Source organism: Mya arenaria, chromosome 10, assembly GCF_026914265.1.
Source record: "Mya arenaria isolate MELC-2E11 chromosome 10, ASM2691426v1".
Taxonomy (NCBI): Eukaryota; Metazoa; Mollusca; class Bivalvia; order Myida; family Myidae; genus Mya; species Mya arenaria.
The window spans coordinates 37,379,716-37,400,182 of NC_069131.1; the positions used below are offsets into that span (position 1 = coordinate 37,379,716).

General features: G+C 37.8%; 1 protein-coding gene across 1 annotated transcript in view; it reads left to right on the top strand.

Annotated features, from left to right (window-relative positions):
* Positions 1–20,467, top strand: part of LOC128204669 (uncharacterized) — a gene marked incomplete at its 5' end in the record, with an annotated part of 52,969 nt that overhangs the window by 9,866 nt on the left and 22,636 nt on the right. Inside the window, 9 exons of the mRNA XM_052906068.1 lie at positions 473–584; positions 1,427–1,565; positions 3,227–3,362; positions 10,676–10,804; positions 15,273–15,496; positions 16,053–16,214; positions 16,382–16,538; positions 19,259–19,397; positions 20,163–20,322. Coding sequence (XP_052762028.1) covers positions 473–584; positions 1,427–1,565; positions 3,227–3,362; positions 10,676–10,804; positions 15,273–15,496; positions 16,053–16,214; positions 16,382–16,538; positions 19,259–19,397; positions 20,163–20,322 — 1,358 coding nt within the window. The remainder of the gene's footprint in view (positions 1–472; positions 585–1,426; positions 1,566–3,226; positions 3,363–10,675; positions 10,805–15,272; positions 15,497–16,052; positions 16,215–16,381; positions 16,539–19,258; positions 19,398–20,162; positions 20,323–20,467) is intronic.

Here is a 20,467-nt window from a genome sequence, read left to right on the forward strand (position 1 = left end):
ATTATTTTATGGTAATAGAAGGGTAATAGAAGTTGTATCACCTTTCAGAGCTGAAGTTAATACCTGTACATGTAAGGAATACCAATGAGTTAGTATATTTGGAAATGCCTTTTAGTAAGATTTGTGGTTGAGATGTGTATGAAATATTAGAGTGTTGAATACTTTAAACTAAATTTTGCCATTAGAAAAAATAGCATTTTGAAATATATCAGCATATATCATAAAATATTTCACCTCTAAAGGTTAACAACAATGTCTTTAACATCTGCCTTCTAAGACAAACTGGCCCACTCACCAAGTCCTCTACTTGGTAAGGAAAAGGTCGAAACAGGGCGCACAAAAATTCCCATTGTAGCATAATGGGCATGGATCCCCTGGTGCCACCCAAAGTTTTAAACAATCTGCCCAAAATTATTTAAAAAGGTTGTTGTAACTTATTGGTCTAAACTGTCTACACATTGACGAAATTCAGATGACGAGGAGGAGGAAGAATCTGACTCGGACTATAATGACGGTGGAGATGACGATGATTTTGAAGATCCCGACCAGCTCTATTGTATCTGTCGGCAGCCACATAACCAAAGGTACATATGAAAGAGTAAAGCAAAAAGATATTTAGTGACATTAAGTGAAGAAGCAGATAGAGCATTTTCGCAATTTAATCCTCCATAAAAAAATAAAATTGAGGGGTAAATGTGGAATGGTCTTAGGTTACAAGAGAGAACATTATCATTTTAATGCCTCCTTCAACATTTGTTGGCTGACTTTGTGGATTTCGACAAACTTTAATTTTGTTGAATACAGTCAAACCTTGTTGAGGAGCCACCTGTTTTGACAGGCCACCTGTATTATCAAGCCACTCCAAATAAAATTCCAATTGAAATGTATTGAAATTATTTTTTTTGGATATCTTGAAAAAATAACTTGATCACGTTCTTTGATCTACTCTACAAATGTATCTATTTCTTAAAGCATTCTTGTCCATTTCGAGACAAAATTGGAATTCCAAATTTTAATCTAAATGAGAAACTTATCTAAATGAGAAACTTGACCCAGTCAGAAAGGTCCTGGCCCTATTTTCAGAATGGTAAAAAAACACTAAATATACCCCCCCCCCCAAAAAAAAAAAAAAAAAAAAACAAAAACAAAAAACAAAAACTACAAAAATTCCCCCCCACACACACTTCTACCCTTTTAATGTTCAATTGCAATTTATTTCATTGAGTGCTGTTTAACTTGGTAGAATCAAAATGTTGCTCTTGTGGATCTCAGTGGTTATGAATACCTAGCTTATGATCTGATATGAGGGAATACATCAAAGATTTCCCGGAAAAAAATGCTGGCTAATAATTCATAGTTTTCATTATTTCACATACCCGGTAGTTAATGTTTTGTGAATACAAGGTTTACGTTTTGTGATTGCAAGGTTCATGATTTGCTGTGACAAATGTGAAGAATGGTTTCATGGGAAATGTGTCGGCATTACAAAAGCCCGTGGAGCAGAAATGGAGAAAAATAACGAGGAATATGTCTGCCCTGCGTGTACAGAGAAACTCAAGAAAGAGGTGAGTATTAGATGGAAAAAGTTAGCACAGTAGCTAGATTTTATGATAAACTTGTGTTTTAACTGATGTTTTAACTGAAAGATATGATCTAAAAGCTACATATAAAAGAGAGAGAGTGGAAATATGTGTCACTATGTGCAATTTCTGATTTAGGTTGTCAAACCTGGGTTTCCAGCAAATTAAGTTTTATTCATGATATGGACACCAAACTTGGTGTATAGTAAGAACAAGTGGAAAGCTCGCTTGTAATTACTTTTGGGCTCATTCCGTCAAAGGTCAAGGTCACCCGTTACTAAATATAGAAATATCGTTTCCAGCAAACAACTTCAATATCTTTCATCGGTGAATATTTAGAGCATGTGGAGAGCTCGTGTAGGATTTTGTCAGGCTCCATTCAAAGTCAAGGCCATAGTGTTTACAAAAATCCTGTCACTAAAGGCACCTTTACAGCATCAATGATCATCATATATTTATTATACAGCCTTGGTGGATGGCTTCAAACTTACCTTTGGTATCAAATAATTTTAGTTTGACATAAAATGACCAAACTTGGTACATAGGAAGAGTTTATGGAGAAATCCACGAAAATTAATGTCCCACGAATATTTATGATTTCACATTATAAGAGATAATGTAGACCTTTCATGGGATTGTGTTTGGGGCCCTAGGATCAAGGTCACTCTTACTAAAAAAAAGAAAAATTATTGAAACTGAATGACTTAAGTTTTAGTTCCTGTTGCAGACATCACGAAAGTTCAGAAAAAGTCTCGGTCATTTGGACCGACAGCCTCTGATATTTTGTCGGTCCGAAAGAAAATTTGCTGGTCCAACAATTTTTGTTTGATAACTTGCTTTTTCAAAGCCTTTGTTGCTAATTTTACATTTACAAGAAATAAAAACATTAAGATATTAACCTGAGTTAATCTTGAACACAAATTCCAGTTCACATAGCTTTATTTGACAAAATATTATTAAACCAGCTTTATTGAAGGTTGCCATATTTTGACAGACACTCGCACTTATTCGTAACAAAAATTTCGATTGGGAGATTTTTTTGGCAATTTGTATTTTTTGGACCGTACCGGTACCATTTCTTAATCAAATAGCATGTCCCAAAGGATAAGATCATTGTTTGGAACATTTGGAACTATCATTTAAAGCATACCAATATTTATGACAAAAGTTTATCATTTTAGCATTTCAAAAGATCGCGGGATATATACACAGTAGTAAACATTATTTTGTAATGTATTGCAATAGGAGGCAAATGCTGCATGATGTTTGATTTAATGCGGTACGCATTCCGATATTTACACTATCGGAAAACGACATCGGATTCGTAAACAAATGGTTATTTGATAATTTCATTGATAAAAACACGATTTTCTGTTAAACAAAATTATTCTTACTTTTAAGCGGTGTTTGATAATTGATAAAGATTAAATCTTCATTATTTTTTTTTTACATCTGTCGGTCAGACGGACCGACCCCATCACAAATTTAGTTGGACCGAGTCAAAATTTACCAGTCAGGACCGTTGGTCCGACAGTTTTCGCGATGTCTGCTGTTCACTAGTGGCGCATATAATTGCCGATGATTGAAAATTTTATCTTGTTTGTAATGGTATATCTCTGACCGTGGCTTTGTTTGTCTCTTTCAAGGATGGAAGTGAATCTCAAGAACCAGACTCTACTGTAAGTAAGGACAACAAGGACACATTGACAGAACCAAACAAAGAGGCTGAACTAGAGACAGAGAAGACACTCAAAACTTCCAAAGTCACTTCTTCATCCCAAGGTTAGTTTGTCCACAATTTTATTGCGCACTGATTCTGTTTCTAACAAGAACAAAATAAAATTTGTTGTTATCTTTATCTGTACTACATCAGTTTTTCTTAGAAAAAAAGGGAAGGCGCTGTCAAGCTGTTGTTATATATTATTAAATGGATTTGAATAAATCAGACAAACCATACAATAACTTATTGTTTATTATGTAACAAAACGAAACAACACCAGCAATGCGATTGTCCATAGCAATGCAATATACATATATAGTAAAGAGATTATCAGAGTGGCGTAAATGGTCATGTGGCTTGTGACGTAAAATCCCGGCACCAGTTGAACAAGTTATGCGTATCGAAAGTGAAAATTTTTCGCCGTGCATACACGTACAGTAAAACAAACAGACGTCCCTGACTTGACACATGTTTTGAATGGGCAGAAAAACACCACGCGGTTTTCTGCCACATGCAAGTCTGGGGACTGACACGGAAACTAGCTTGACACATGACTGGCCAGTGAACCAGAGCACTGGCACCTGCATGCAAGCGTACATTTATACACATGACACAACAAGCTTGACACATGTCTGGTCGGTGAACCAAAGCACCGGCACCTGCATGCAAGCGTACTTACACATAGACACGTTTAACACATTTACAGCACGGCGTTACCTAACTAATGCAAATAAATAAGAACTAATTGGAATGCAGTCCCAGCACCACGAGTAAGACAATTGAGCCGAAGTTCCTTTACCCGCAGTTTGGGAGAGCAGACCTTGTATAATAAGTATTGGTTAGAAATCTGGCTAAATTCAGTTTAAAAGATTTGTTATTCGCCTGCCACCAGAATTTTACGCCCACACGACTTAAAAGGACAAAAAAAAAAGAAAAAAGAAAAAAAAAAAAAAAAAGAAAAAAAAGAAAAGAGTACATGTTCGTAGTTTAAAGCTTTAAAACACTGTCTGCATTGTTCCAACAAAAAGGCATTGCCGTATGCTCCCTATGACCATTGATAAGTGGTTAGTTTGGCGACACACTGCACTATCTTGGTATGATTGTTTCTGAAGACTGGTCCGGTGGTGTTCGGTGTGAGCTGGAACCCGAGTGGCTTGGGCCCCTAGTTAGGCATAGCTTGCTCGCTGATGTTGCTACGAGTGATGTGCTGTCTCTCAGAACGCAAGCTGCCGAAAACTGCAATTATAAAGAACTCACCAGCAGCATTTTGAATGAAACGGCATTATGAAAGATTAACATGTACACACTATTGAAGTGATGTCATACGGGTCATTCAGATTATATTAATATTTTAATCGGGTGTGGTGGGTGGGTAAATAATATTTTTTCGGTATTTTTCCCACGTGTTACTCCTTCGAAGGTTAGCGAGAAAAGAACGTGCTGGGCTAGTCACGTGGTCAAGTAATCGGATGACCGGAGCGTTCCGCATGTTGATTTCCGGGCAACCACGTGTGTTTACCCGTATCTAGGAAGTATTTCCGAGAAATCGTAGATAAAAAGAGAAAACAATTTATTCCGTCTTAATAAATGAAATTATTTCCATATGTAAATAATTTTTATTATTAAATGGATTTGAATAAATCAGACAAACCATACAATAACTTATTGTTTATTATGTAACAAAACGAAACAACACCAGCAATGCGATTGTCCATAGCAATGCAATATACATATATAGTAAAGAGATTATCAGAGTGGCGTAAATGGTCATGTGGCTTGTGACGTAAAATCCCGGCACCAGTTGAACAAGTTATGCGTATCGAAAGTGAAAATTTTTCGCCGTGCATACACGTACAGTAAAACAAACAGACGTCCCTGACTTGACACATGTTTTGAATGGGCAGAAAAACACCACGCGGTTTTCTGCCACATGCAAGTCTGGGGACTGACACGGAAACTAGCTTGACACATGACTGGCCAGTGAACCAGAGCACTGGCACCTGCATGCAAGCGTACATTTATACACATGACACAACAAGCTTGACACATGTCTGGTCAGTGAACCAAAGCACCGGCACCTGCATGCAAGCGTACTTACACATAGACACGTTTAACACATTTACAGCACGGCGTTACCTAACTAATGCAAATAAATAAGAACTAATTGGAATGCAGTCCCAGCACCACGAGTAAGACAATTGAGCCGAAGTTCCTTTACCCGCAGTTTGGGAGAGCAGACCTTGTATAATAAGTATTGGTTAGAAATCTGGCTAAATTCAGTTTAAAAGATTTGTTATTCGCCTGCCGCCAGAATTTTACGCCACAATAAATTTTCTAAATTTATCCACCAAAATTCTGAATATATATAAAAAAAAAAAAAAAAATTTAAACCGCGAGATTATGTTAATGTAATTGCGCTTTACGGAGCGTTATTCTATGTGCTTAAGCAGAACATCTCTTAGTGCGTCGATATACATAGCATTACCCACTGCCGACAGGTGAACGCCGTCGGCCGCGAAGAAACCCGGAGTATCTAAACCTATATCTATGGATAGCGTGTCGTGTGCGCCTGTCGACCTTACCCAACTGCGCCCGTGGCGATTAACGCGGATTCTCTTTTTATTGATTTGTGATGACGTTAACTGGCGTGGGTTTCGCCATTGAAATCTATTTAGTATATCTACCCAGACTATAACGGCGCTGGCAAATGCGGATCTAAGGTAGCGTATTTCGCGAGTAATTGAGTTAAATATTTTCGTTAGCGGAAACACAGTTAAATCGTTGCCGCCTAGGTGCAAAACTATTATTTTGGGTGGCTCGCACAAAAGGACATTGGATTCTACGGACCTGCGGAAACGTTCCCATCCGATGCCCCCGACGCCCAGCCAGGCGATGGTCCGCGGCAACCGCAGGTTCGGCGAGCCCCTCTCCTGTGCGTACCGTCCCGCGCGCCTGGGTAGCGAGTCGCCCAAAACCCAGATATCTATATTTACGAGTGAAATAATTATTTAATGTAGGGTTGCGTTGTATTTGTATTTCAGTGCGGGTTTTGTATATTCTATTCGTTAATAAATGTTATTTAATTGTACGAATGTAATGCGTGAGGCCCAGATATCGCCCCTTCTAGCTTACACACGGATATATTTCTTGTATGCTTGGGACGACCAACGACCAAGTTTCATAATGTCTGTCTCTGGTACGCCGCGTATGGCTAGGTCGGTCGCACGGCCGATACGGAAGCTGTGAGTCTTAAAGTTTTGGGTACTGTGGCCGGCTCTCGTTAGACATTTGTTTAAGACAGCGGTTACCTGTTGTCTAGTGACCGGAAGTCCGTTGCTGTGACTAAAGGCTGATGTTCCCGCAGGTTTAAGTGACAGGTACTCTAACATAGCTAATACTGGACATGGGTGTGTTTTTTCCCGGGGGAGTTTCAACGTGATCGGTGGACCGTGCTGACTGGTTTTATGTATTCGTAAGGTCACCGACATGAATTGCTCGTTGGTTGTGATGGCTACGTCTTTTCGCTTAATTTGATTGGACGAACCGCTAAGTGTGGTCGCTACCAGTTCGCTGATGCGGAAGAGGCCGAAATAGGCCATTGAGAATATTGCCTTAAAAACCTTAGCTTCGAATTCGTTATAACACACACTAGGCAATGCTGCGATGATTTCGGTCAATATTGATTTTGTGATGGGGCGTCTCGCATCCCGCGAATGTCCTTTAGCTCTCACACAACCTTCGAGTAACCTATTGACCACAAACATAGAGTGTATGTCCTGAAAGCCGTTTATTTTGTGTATGTAATTTAGACCCGCCACGTAAGTTTTTATTGTATTCGCTGCGCAGTTATTTTCGAAACAGTATGCTATGAACCAAACTAAATAAGGTGCGGGTATCGGCATGTTTTGTTTTAAGTTATATTTCGCGAGGAATGCTTGGAACGCGTTTAACGCTGTGGTATATGTCCTGCGCGTGTTGTCTGCTAAAGAACATCGCAAAAGTGTGTCAGCTCTTTTTTGAAGATTTCCCAAAGATGGGGCGGGATGGGATGGGGTTCCGCGTCCGCTTCCGGTGCTTGCTTTCGGAAACGCGCGATCTGGAAGCGTGAAAGGGCATCGCATATTAAGTTTTTTGAACCAGGTACGTGAGACGCCCTCAGAAGAATATTGAACTGGAGGCATTTCAATGTCAAAACCCGAAGAATATCCATCACTTTATCCGACTTGGCTGAAAATGAGTTTAGGATGTGGACGACACTTATATTATCGCAATGAAATCTTACTTTTTTGTTTCTGAGCCCCTCCCCCCAAATGAAAATAGCAACCATAATAGGGAAAATCTCTAGGACGGTGATATCTTTGAGTAAACCTTCCTTCTCCCATGATTCGGGCCAGCGTGCGCATGCCCAGTGCCCCCGGAAGTAGATGCCAAATCCTAGTCCGTTTCCCCCGGCGCTATCCGTATATAACTCTGCGTCATCGTTTGTTAGCCAGAATTGGTCATGAAATACTGAAATGCCGTTGAATTTTTTAAAGAAATTGAGCCATAATTTTAAGTCTAGCTTAACGGACCTTTTTAAACGGACGTGGTGGAAAGGCTTGGTTAGACCGCATGTTGAGTTAATCAGTCTCCTGCAGAAGGGGCGCCCTAACGGTATCGCACGACAACAAAAATTGAGGGACCCGATCAGTGATTGCATTTCTTTCAGAGTAGTTGATTGTTTGGCCATGATATTTTGGATATACCCCACTATTTTTTCGACTTTTTCCGTCTGTACGCGTACTACCATTTCCCTTGTGTCAAGTTCGAGACCTAGGAAAACTAAGACCTCTGTAGGGCCCTCGGTTTTTTCATGGGCTAAGGGGACTTTTAATTCCTGCATTACTTCTATAAACAACTGGAGTAGGGCGTTAGCCGCTGTTGTGTCTTTGTCCCCGCCTAGAAAGTCATCTAGATAGTGAATTAGCATTCCCGAGTCTGATTTGATTTTTACGCAAAATTCCAGGAAAGTTGAAAAACGCTCAAAAGTCGCACAGCTGATTGAAGCGCCAAAAGGAAGTGTTTTGTCAATGAAATACCGGTCATTAAATTTATAGCCGAGGAGTTCAAAGTCCTCCGGTCGTATCGGTAGCAATTTAAATGCGTTCTTTATGTCGACTTTAAAAATCTTACAATTCCTGCCCAGGGTTTGTATCATTTTGACCGCCTCGTCGAAACTTGTATATTGTACGGATGCGTTTTTCGGATCGATGTGGTCATTTACTGAGGATCCGGCAGGGTAGGATAGGTGGTGTATCATTCTGAACTCATTTGGCTCTTTCTTTGGTACCAAGCCTATGGGTGAAACTACAAGGTTTTTGAATGGTTTAACAACAAAAGGACCCGCTACTCTGCCAGCTAAAATTTCTTTATTCATTTTATCGATTACAATATCTGGCTGTTCTCTGGCTGATTTAAGATTAGTGGCTTCCCTACCCAGGCGAGGGCCCTGGTATTGCAGACTAAACCCGTGTTTAAACCCGTTTTCTAAGAAAATTGCCTCCTGTTCGTCATAGGAAGATAAGTGAATGTGTAATGTAGTCAAATCGATTGGTGAAAGCGCGATGTCCCAAGTATTCGGGTTAGAAATGACGTGGTGTTGCTCCCCTAATGTTGTCATTGAATGAGGTGGGATGGCGCCCGCGAAAGGGCTGGCGCGGGACATTGAAATGTTGTGACGTATGAAATGACTGGGTGCGCTGTGGTACGCGGTTAGATAATGTGCATACTGATGCTGAGTGACCTTGGCCGCAGGAAGAGCAAATGTGCCGAAACCTACAGTTAGGCCACGTGCAGCTGCCCATGTTGAAAAAATGGCACACTCTCGCCATTCTGCTTGGAAAGGTTCCCCTTGGGCTTGGGGCAGGCGTGGCCGCGGCCGGCATTAACATGCATCGCCACCATAAGTCCGTGTTAATATGTGCCCATGATGAGGGTTCGAATGCCTGCCGTAGCCTAAACTGTTCGTCGTAGCTGCGCCACGCCAGCCCGCCCTGGCGTCCCGCGCATTCTCTAATCGTCCACATGTATTGCAGTAGCTCGGATGCTTTAGATGGATTGGCCTGAATGTATATGGACATGTATATAATAAAAGCATCGGTCCATTTCTCGATCGTGCCGATTTTATCCCTACATTCCCTAGGCCTAGAGAGCAACTGGCCTTCCGCCGTCAATTGTAAAGTTGTTCCCGAACAGAAATCGGTAAGTTCGAGCGAACCTTTCAGAAGCAGAGCCAAATTTACGAATTCTCCCCTCCTGATCTGACTTCTAATTAGGTCGGGGACGTGGGCTGCTACGTCGTCGGGGGCTAACCTAATTGGACTAGGTCCCCCCGGCGCGCAAGGCAGATGTGTAATGGGGGCAGGCAGGGGAGCTACGGTGGAGGACGCTGCTACAAGTTCGGGGGTATTCCCCGCTACCGCACCACACCCTATGTTAAACGATGTATTTGTTTCTAACACATTTGATCTTTGAAGAATCTCTTCAAAGTCAACAACGTTTTTATTACCTTTGGACACGTCGTCCAGCGGGCTGCTCAGCTCTTCCTCTGGCTCCGTTTCCGCTTGCCTAGTTTTCCTCCTCTTAACTCCTCTCCCCCGTCCTGGCATTTTCACAAACTTTTAACTTAACTCAAAAACAAATAAATAATATTTTTTCGGTATTTTTCCCACGTGTTACTCCTTCGAAGGTTAGCGAGAAAAGAACGTGCTGGGCTAGTCACGTGGTCAAGTAATCGGATGACCGGAGCGTTCCGCATGTTGATTTCCGGGCAACCACGTGTGTTTACCCGTATCTAGGAAGTATTTCCGAGAAATCGTAGATAAAAAGAGAAAACAATTTATTCCGTCTTAATAAATGAAATTATTTCCATATGTAAATAATTTTTAATATTTATAGTGCTGGTGTTGTCAAAGTCATAGGTAGTTACTGAGTCTTGCAAAAACAGTGATGTACATTATACTATAAGACTGCTTTGGAAAGGGGACTTTGGAAGGCACTGTGTATGAAAGGAATCATATGAATGATATAATGCATATAATTTGCCTGCTGAGGATTGTTAGTTGTTTGCATAAATTAAATAACAAATAAATAATTGATTTAGGCCTAAAAATATACTTCTGGTAACCTACAAAATAGACACCTTTTTCTAGTCAGTTGGTTTAAAAAAATATGCAGTTTAAAAAGCTTTATACTGAATATAACTTTAACGCCATTCCTCAATGATGATAAGAAATTTCTTATATAAAGCCTATTAAAATAGAATTAAAAAAAGCATACCTGCCCTACCTATTTGTGGACAAGATGTAACCCCAACCAGACAATTATTTTATTACAGAGTCTTCAGATGAGAAGCTGACGCAGATCAAAACCCCTACAGTGAAAGTGGTCAAGCTGAAACAGGACACTTTTACACCTGGGAAGAAAGACGTTAAGGATAAGGATGAGATGGCAGAGAAAAAGAAAGGTAACCTTAGGCCGAAAATGAGTAACAAGAACTCTTAACAAAATTGATGTTGAGAATCGGTTCCAGTTTGGCTATCGATTATAGATTCTACTCAAGTAATCGATTATCAAAAGTTCACTCAGTTTCTGACAATACCTAAACTGTAGATATATTTTTGTACAAAAACTCATGATCCTTAAAGAACGAACTTTATATTGTTTGTGTGTTTGAAGTTATTTCGTGTTGTTGTTGCTTTCGGCCATATTGTTAAAGAAAACAACTGAACACTTCTGAATGTATTAATGAACTCAAAGGAGAAAATTGGCGGAAAAAAACTTTATGAAAAAAAACTCACTGGTTGAATCGGATAATCTATAATGACCAAATACAATCGATTTTTGCCGATTTCAGGCCCAACCAATCAATTCTCAATTATAAACTATCAGAATATCACTTGCCAAAATCGGATAATATATAAGGCAAAATTTAATCAATTTGAAATGGCATTTCCTGGAATAAGTTTGAAATGATTCAAATAGTTTTCCTTTTTGGAATTATTCAGAAAAAAACTGAATGAAGAGATTGGTAAAATGATATTATATAGTATTGGGCATAATTGAAAAACCATCGTTTTTCCCCAAATTTGACCCTTATGAAAAAGTATATATCTTTCACCTAGGTAAAAAAAAACCATTAATTATTTTATTTCACTTTTAAAGGAGCATTGGCCTCTAAACATTTAGCAAATAAAGCAATATAGTGCCAGTCATGAATATGACAATAGGTTTGTTAAGTAAAAGGTTTGAAATTAAGTTTAACATTACATTAATCATGTTAGTAGTTTTTAGCTCGACTATTCGAAGAATAAGGAGAGCTATCCTAGTCACCCGAGCGTCGGCGTCAGCGTAACAACTTTTAAAGTGTTTGTAAGAGTTTGTGTACCACTTCAAATATTGACATATGGCTTTGAAACTTTGCACACTTGTTTAACATCATGCCCCCACCCTGTACACAGGAGGAGGTAACTCTATCAAGCATTTTGACAAAATTATGCCCCTTTTTCTACTTAGAATTTACGTTAAAGTTTGCGTACCACCTCAAATATTTTCAAAGTCCATTGACATATGGCTTTGAAACTTTGCACACTCGTCCACCATCATGCCCCCAACCTGTACACAGGAGGAGGTAAATCTATCAATCATTTTGACAAAATTATGCCCCTTTCTCAACTAATTTCATTAAAGTTTGCGTACCACCTCAAATATTTTCAAAGTCCATGGACATATGGCTTTGAAACTTTGCACACTTGTTCACCATCATGCCCCCAACCTGTACACAGGAGGAGGTAACTCTATCAAGCATTTTGACAAAATTATGCCCCTTTTTCTACTAAGAATTTACGTTAAAGTTTGCGTACCACCTCAAATATTTTCAAAGTCCATTGACATCTGGCTTGGAAACTTTGCACGCTTGTTCATCATCATGCCCCCATCCTGTACACAGGAGGAGGTCACTGTATCGAGCATTTTGACAGAATTATGCCCCTTTTTCAACTTAGAATTTACATTAAAGTTTGCATACTACCTCAAATATAGTCCAATTCAATTTATGTATATATCTCAGCACATCATGTATGCATTGAAATCTAATCTAGCAGTGATCCATGCATGTTTCGGCAAATTTTTTCAATCCATACACCGAAAAGCGGCGGAATAGTTGAGCGCTGTCTCTGTGACAGCTCTTGTTCCTTTTTTTGCCAAAACAGCACTATTTTTTTGTATCAAATCGCCTGACCACCAAAAACTCTGAAGGGTTATTTGTACCATGTATTATATTATAAAAAAAATGAAAAACGAAAATTTGAGTTGAAAAAGGAAATTTTCTTTTTACACAAAATATAATGTACATGCGAAATAGAACATTTTTCTTTTTTAAGCACATGCACATTTTTACGGATGTGATTAAAAACCCGTATATTAAAATAGTAGTTACTGTGAGTACATATAATACAATAGCAATCTTTCTTTGCCATTTGTCTAACGGATGCATACAATATGAACTATCATGTATCCCATTTCGACATTTTTGTAAATTTCCATGTCATGTCTACACCCAAAGTCTACGAAAGAGAGCAGCCAGACTAAACCAAAATCTAAAAGAAATAGAAAGGCTGATAGCCATTCTCATTCTTAAACCTTGAATGTGAGTCTCTTTTCTGACCAGAGACACAGTAAACAGAAGAGATATACAGAAAGATCAATTCATTTTGTTCCCGGTGTTGAATACAAAATATCTCAATTTGCAGATGATACATCTCTGTTACTTGATGGATCAGATTTATCATTGAATGCTACCTTAAATTTATTACATGATTTGTCTTTATATTCTGGCTTGAAAATTAACTTTGATAAGACACATTTAATATGGATTGGTTCCCTAAAATATAGCACAAGGTCAATTAAAACAAAATATAGATTGATCTGGGGAGCTTCACAGTTTAAATTATTAGGTTTAATTTTTGATGTAGATCTTAGCAAAATGATAGAATTAAATTTTACAAGCAAACTAGAAAAGGTGAAGATATGTATCAGTTATTGGAAAAGAAGGAAGTTAACTCCAATTGGAAAGATCACTGTTGTAAAGTCATTGTTACTTCCCATTTTTATACATCTTTTTTATGTCATTGCCAAACCCTAGTACACATGTGTTCAATAAAATCATAAACATTTTCTATGATTTAATTTGGGATGGACCCCATAAGATAAAAAACTCTGTTTTAGTAAAAGAGTACAGTAATGGAGGTCTAAAAATGATAGATGTTAAAGCATATTGTAATAGGGCCTAAAAAAAAATAATTGTTTGGTTAGGGTTACATCCTTTTCAAAAATAGGTAGGGTAGGTAGGCTTTTTATAAAAAAAATTATTAGGCTTAAGGTTTTAAACTACATATCGAAAAGCAAAAAAAACAACATTTTTTTGTTTTTCATTTTTTTTTACAAACTGACTATAAAAACGGTAGGGTCGGCGCCTATTCCGTAGGTAGGGTCGGGTAACCCGAACCAAATGTATTTTTTTTTTAGGCCTAGCTTAAAACTCTCTTGGCTTAGAAAATTTGTGAATAGTGAAGGAAAATGATATGTGTTAATGAACTCATTGTTTGATGTCTGTAAAGTATTTAATACAGGAAAATTGTTTGCTGAAAGTATAATAAAGAAATTAAAAAATAATCTTTGGATTGATGTACTAAGCATATTTAATAGCTACATTGATAAATTATCCACTGATACTGTTGATAATATTCTAGATACACCTTTGTTTTACAACCATCATTTGAAGATATCTTTGTCAAAAGTCTGTATAATAGAGGAATACGTTTTATTAAAGATATTGTTGATGATACAGGCACATTTGTAACAAAGAGATACTTCGAGAATTGTACAGGGACAAATATAAATTTCATATTGTTTGAAGGTTTAATTAGAGTTGTAAAAGCTGCACTCTCACAGATTTACCGTTTTTTCCAACTTTTTTATTTTTTGTCTTGGAATGAACCAATTCTTGCGTACATATATGCAAACCAGTGATAAAAGACTCCTGACAAAACATCAGATCGGAGATTTTCATCGTTCCAAAATCGATGTTTTATGCATTTTTCTTAAATCGTTAGTAACGGTTTAAGCCATAAAAATTTTGGAACGGAAATATGAACATCTGCGATCTAAAAATCAATTTGTGAAAAATCAAATATTAATGATACAGAACTTCGTAATTGGGCAGTTGTAAAATTGTTTATCTAGACCACATACGTTTTAAAAACAGTAAAAACTAATATAAATTGTACAAGAACATACTGTTTATATTTTCCGTTCTTTTTTCACCTCTGCTTTGTTTATAAATATATAATTATATATACTTAGATGTGTGTACACCTTGTTAGTTATGTCATACTTGTTTTAACATCTGAAATAGAAATAAAAAGACAAGGATGTTAAATAATAATTCAAATGAAAAAAAATAAAAATAAAAAAAAATAAAATTGTTCCCTCTCAGTTCTGTAGAATGTAAAATAATGGATGTATTTTTCCTCAATATTTAATTTCACTATGTTTTTTTTTTCGTTATTTATCAATTTCATGACTTCATTTATGTATTATTATCTGAAAATTAATATTGATTAAATCAACCTTTCATCTGGACAATTCGTTTCTCAGGTGAGGCTACACCTATATCAAAAGAACCTGAGCAGCCGGTCTACACCCACGTCAGAAGGAAATAGTTATGTGTTTGGTAGCCACTTTAAGTCTTTAACCTTTCAACTGAACAATTTGCTTTTAAGATAATCATACACATTAGTCCAAAAAGCTGAGCAGCCAAACTACACCCAAGTCAGAAGGGAAGAGAAACCAGTCTAAGAAGGAAAGAGTAAGGAGATCCTGGGTTTGCTCGAAGTATTTAACCTTATTCTGAACATTTTTGTTTTGTTTATTAGATGAGGCTACACCTAAGTCCAAAAAGCTGAGCACCCAGACTACACCCAAGTCTGTAGGTAAGGGAAACCAGTCTAAGTCTGAAGGGAAAGGAAAAGATACCAGTAACCAGTCTACACCTAGGAGTGAGGGAAAGGGGGACACAGGAGGCTCGGTGAAAAAGAACAAGAAAGGGGATGACCTTCAGGAAAAGAGGAATCGAGTCATACAGATAGTGAAGGAGGAGGTCAGTATTGTAGGGCCTTGCCTTGTTAAACAAACAATACAATGATAAAATAAAGGTTAGAAAAGAACATACCACATTCAGACAGCCATAGATAGCATAAAGTCCAGGCCCCAATATCACGAAAATACTTAAGTCCAATCTCAAACTCAATCTCAACTCATTTTACAATAAAACATCAAAATTTATTGAAAGAAATATATGATTTTACACATTTTAAAACCGCATTTTATCATTGAATATGTTGATTTAAATCTTTGGTCTAGATTCCAAGGGAAAAATATTTTACAGCCAAAAATGTACTCGAGTACAATTAATTCATTCCCTTTTAACAATTACTCAAGTATATGTTTTGCTCTAGAATTAGTTTTCTTTGAAATATTGTCAAAATCTTTCAATAACACATTCTATGAGAAAATAAGTTTTCAAAAAGTATAAAAACATGCAAGATTTTGAATAAGACTATGCTTTTATGTGGTAAATTGAGTTGAGATTGAGACTTGAGTATTTTCGTGATATTGGGGCCTGCTAAAAAGTTAGCTGACAATTGCAATTTCAGACGGAACAGCAGGATAAAGACAAACCAAAGGAGAATAACAAGTGTTTCGCGTGCAAGGCGAAACCATCGAGGAAGGGCTCGTTGTACTGCAGCGACGAGTGCTGGACGGAGCATGCCAAACACAACGTCAAGCCGAGTATTCTGAAGAAAAAACAGCAGAAGGTTGGTACTGATTCTTAGTTATAAGCTTTACTTTTTTCGAAGAAAAACAGTTGGGGTATTGTGATAGTCTTGGTATTGTGTAAGAACATCATCCTTGGTCATAACTTAAAATAATGCCCTGAATTTTTAAATGAAACTGGAACACTGGTTGCTAGAACTCCTTTCAGATATCCCGTAAACCAGAAAAGCACCTAGCCGTGGTTGAGAAGGGGACGGGGAAAACATTGACCGGAGAAAAGGCTCCGACTGAAAGCGAGTTAGAAGACTGGCTGAAAGACAACCCCACATTTGAAGTCCTCAAAGCACACCACAAGCCTGCAGCTAGTATGTATATTGAGTCACAGAGTTTTCCCTTAAATCTGAAGAAGTGTTTCCGTAATGGAAATTTTCGATAACAATATTTTGAGTTGTTTAACCCGGCCTTTGGGTTTGACCTGTTCTCCAAGTGGTTTTTTTTTTTGGGAGGCTGAGTATTGGTCCCAATCCCAATGCTAAAACATATAACTTTTTCCCAGGTATTCCCATTCCCATTTTTAACCAGGTTTTCAACGAAAACCGGGTTTTTAGAATGAGATTGTTGTTGGGCGGGCAGGCGGGCGTCAAACATTGGTTTCTGTTCAATAACTTTAGTTAGCATTGATAGATATTGATGAAACTTGGTGTGTAGGTAGCTTATGGGAAGAGCTAGCTTGGGATTGCATTTGAGGGGGGTGGGGCTAAGGTCAAGGTCACTGTTACTAAAAATAGAAAAATGGTTTCTGCCCAATAACTTTAGTTAGCATTGATAGATATTGACGAAACTTGGTGTGTAAGTTGCTTATGTGAAGAGCTAGCTTGGGATTACTTTTGAGTGGGGAGGGGCTAAGGTCAAGGTCACTACTAGTTGAAATAGAAAAATGGTCAAGGTCACTGTTACTTAAAATAGAAAAATGGTTTCTGCCCAATATTTTTAGTTAGCATTGACAGATATTGATGAAACTTGGTGTGTAGGTAGCCTATGTGGAGAGCTAGCTTAGGATTGCTTTTGAGGGGGTTGGGGCTAAGGTCAAGGTCGCCTGTTACTAAAAATAGAAAAATGGTTTCTGCCCAATAACTTTAGTTAGGATTGATAGATATTGAAGAAAGTTGGTGTGTAGGTAGCTTATGTGAAGAGCTAGCTTGGGATTACTTTTAAGTGGGGAGGGGCTAAGGCCAAGGTCACTAATACTTAAAATAGAAAAATGGTCAAGGTCACTGTTACTTAAAATAGAAAAATGGTTTCTGCCCAATAACTTTGGTTAGCATTGGCAGATATTGATGAAATTTGGTGTGTAGGTAGCTTATGTACAGAGCTAGCTTAGGATTGCTTTTGAGGGGGGTGGGGCTAAGGTCAAGGTCGCCTGTTACTAAAAATAGAAAAATGGTTTCTGCCCAATAACATAAGTTAGCATTGACCGATATTGATGAAACTTAGTGTGTAGGTAGCTTATGTGAAGAGCTAGGTTGGGATTGCTTTTGAGTGGGGAAGGAGCTAAGGTCAAGGTCACTATTACTAAAAATAGAAAAATGGTTTCCACCCAATAACTTTAGTTAGGATTGACAGATATTGATGAAACTTGGTGTGTAGGTAGCATGTGAAGAGCTAGCTTGGGATTGCTTTTGAGTGGGGAGGGGCTACGGTCAATGTCACTGTTACTAGAAATAGAAAAATGTTTTTTGCCAAATAACTTTTGATAGCATTGACAGATATTGATTAAACTTGGTTTGTGGGTAGCTTATGTAAAGAGCTAGCTTGGGATTGCTTTTGAGGGGGGTGGGGCTAAGGTCAAGGTCACTGTTACTAAAAATTTAAAAATGGTGTCTGCCCAATTACTTTAGTTAGCATTGATAGATATTGATAAAACTTGGTGTGTAGGTAGCTTATGTACAGAGCTAGCTTGGGATTGCTTTTGAGGGGGGTGGAGCTAAGGTCAAGGTCACTGTTACTAAAAATAGAAAAATGGTTTCTGCCCAATAACTTTAGTTAGGATTGATAGATATTGACGAAATTTTGTGTGTAGGTACTAGTAGCTTATGTGAAGAGCAAGCTTGGAATTTCTTTTGAGGGGGGTTGGGTCAAGGTCACTGTTACTAAAAATAGAAAATGGTTTCTGCCCAATAACTTTAGTTAGCATTGATAGATATTGATGAAACTTAGAGCAAAGGTAGCTTATGTGAAGAGCTAGCTTGGGAGGAGGGGTCAAGGTCACTGTTCCTAAAAATAGAAAAATGTTTTCTGCCCAACAACTTAGTTAGAATTGATGGATAGTGATGAATCTTAGTGTGAATATAGCTTATATGAAGCTGCAGATTGAACTTGCTCATACAACAAATTAATTGGCTATAACTTCTGATTGCCCATAACAAAAACCTGGTTTCGTCGCATTGCGGCGCTTCTAGTTTTTTTTATATATATTGGAATGATCAAGCCAATCTTAGATGTAAAAGCGTGTCATCTGGGGTCAAAAACTTGGTATCTTGCACTTATCATTTAGGAAAAGTTGATGTTTATAATAATTGTTCAGTTTTCCTAACACAAATGGAATATTTTCTGTTTATCATCATGAAATTTGATCAGGTTGTTTGTATTAACATATCTCTGATAATTATAAATATCTCTGATAAGTAGATCCAATAATTTAACCATGCTAGATATTCTTATCTTGCCCACGGGCGAAGATAAAATGCCTGTATGAAACTTCTTTTTAACGGTCACCACATTATAATTACCTCCCTTGTTGAAGACTGTCGTCAGTAGCATCAAGGAAATCTTGTCTTATGGTAATATTTAGAACGCTAATTAATTATTTCTCGCTTTAAATATCCCCATAAAACAGTTTTCACGCACCATTCAAGAAATAATGCTTCATTTTCCTTAGAACTATTTAAAAAGACCGATTTGACTATTAACATTAACTGGATCACTGCGCATGCACTGAAATACTTGGCCTTTCAAAAAAGACACAAGTTACAAGAAAAAGTTGGCAAACGCAGTGTATGCTAACATCTATTTTTCGATGTTACAGATCCCCTGACGAGCCCAGAGAAGGACAGTGACAAGAAATCTTCAGGCAAGAGTGACTCCAGCAAGGATGAGAAACAGTCGGGACCAGAGCCTGTACGGCTCAATGTACGCAAGGGACTGAGGGATGCACTAGCAGCTAGGTTAGTGCTGGTTTAGAGTGTTTGAATATTTAGGATGTCCAATGACCACTTCTATGCAAAGGTTTTTCTGGAATTGGTGCCCATAAACAGTCAGGGCCAGAGCCCAACCCTGTTTCAATTAGATACCTTAGTCATAAACCTTAAACTGCTTAATAGTGCTAGGAACACTGGGAAAGTTATGGGCAGAATGGATGAGGTAAATTATTTTATTGAAACACAGTTTACAACCAAAACAGAACCTCTGAATTGTGACCCTGGCCCCAATATCTCGAAACTTCTTAAGCTTAACAGGCTTAAGTCGCTTATTTCAATCAGCCAAAATACATACTGAAAATCGATTTTAATAAATGAAAAATGGTTTATTCTGATAATCATACAGATTATTCCTACATAATTTCTAAAAATTCTTGAAGAATTAAATATAACACATTTGATAGAACAACAAAAATAATGAGATTAGCTTAATCCTGTTATAAGGAACTTAAGAAGTTTCGAGAAATTGGGGCCAGTATTGTATGTCTCAATGTTTCTAGGGGCTTAGAGCTGCCCTTGCTCTCAAGACGTCTTCAATTGAAATCAGTTTGCATGCATGCTTTTAATGGTACCCAGAAGTCAAAGAGAGCTTTTTCAAAGAATTGTTTACTAATCTACTCTGTCTGGGACTGTTATGACTCCATGATGTGAATACGGGACACACTTGAAATAGAAAAGTCAAGCAAGTACAAAATGAACCTTTAACTCTGAAGTATTCTTTGTAAATTTCAGGGCAGAGAAAGCCGATGATGTCATGTTGTCAAGCAGTGAAATCAAGCGTCTAGCTCTCCACATTGAAGAGGAGATGTTCAAACACTTCAAGGACACAGACTCCAAATACAAGGCCAAATATCGCAGTCTTGTGTTTAATATCAAAGACACCAAGAATAATGTAAGTTTGTATGGTATATCTGCTGGTATTGAAACTCAATAACATATACTTTTTCTCAGAAAAATGCTGTTAAATTGATTGAACTGGTTCTGGGGAGTTATTGGTTAGGTGACATTAAGATAGCTCTTAACTGTGTAAGAAGTCT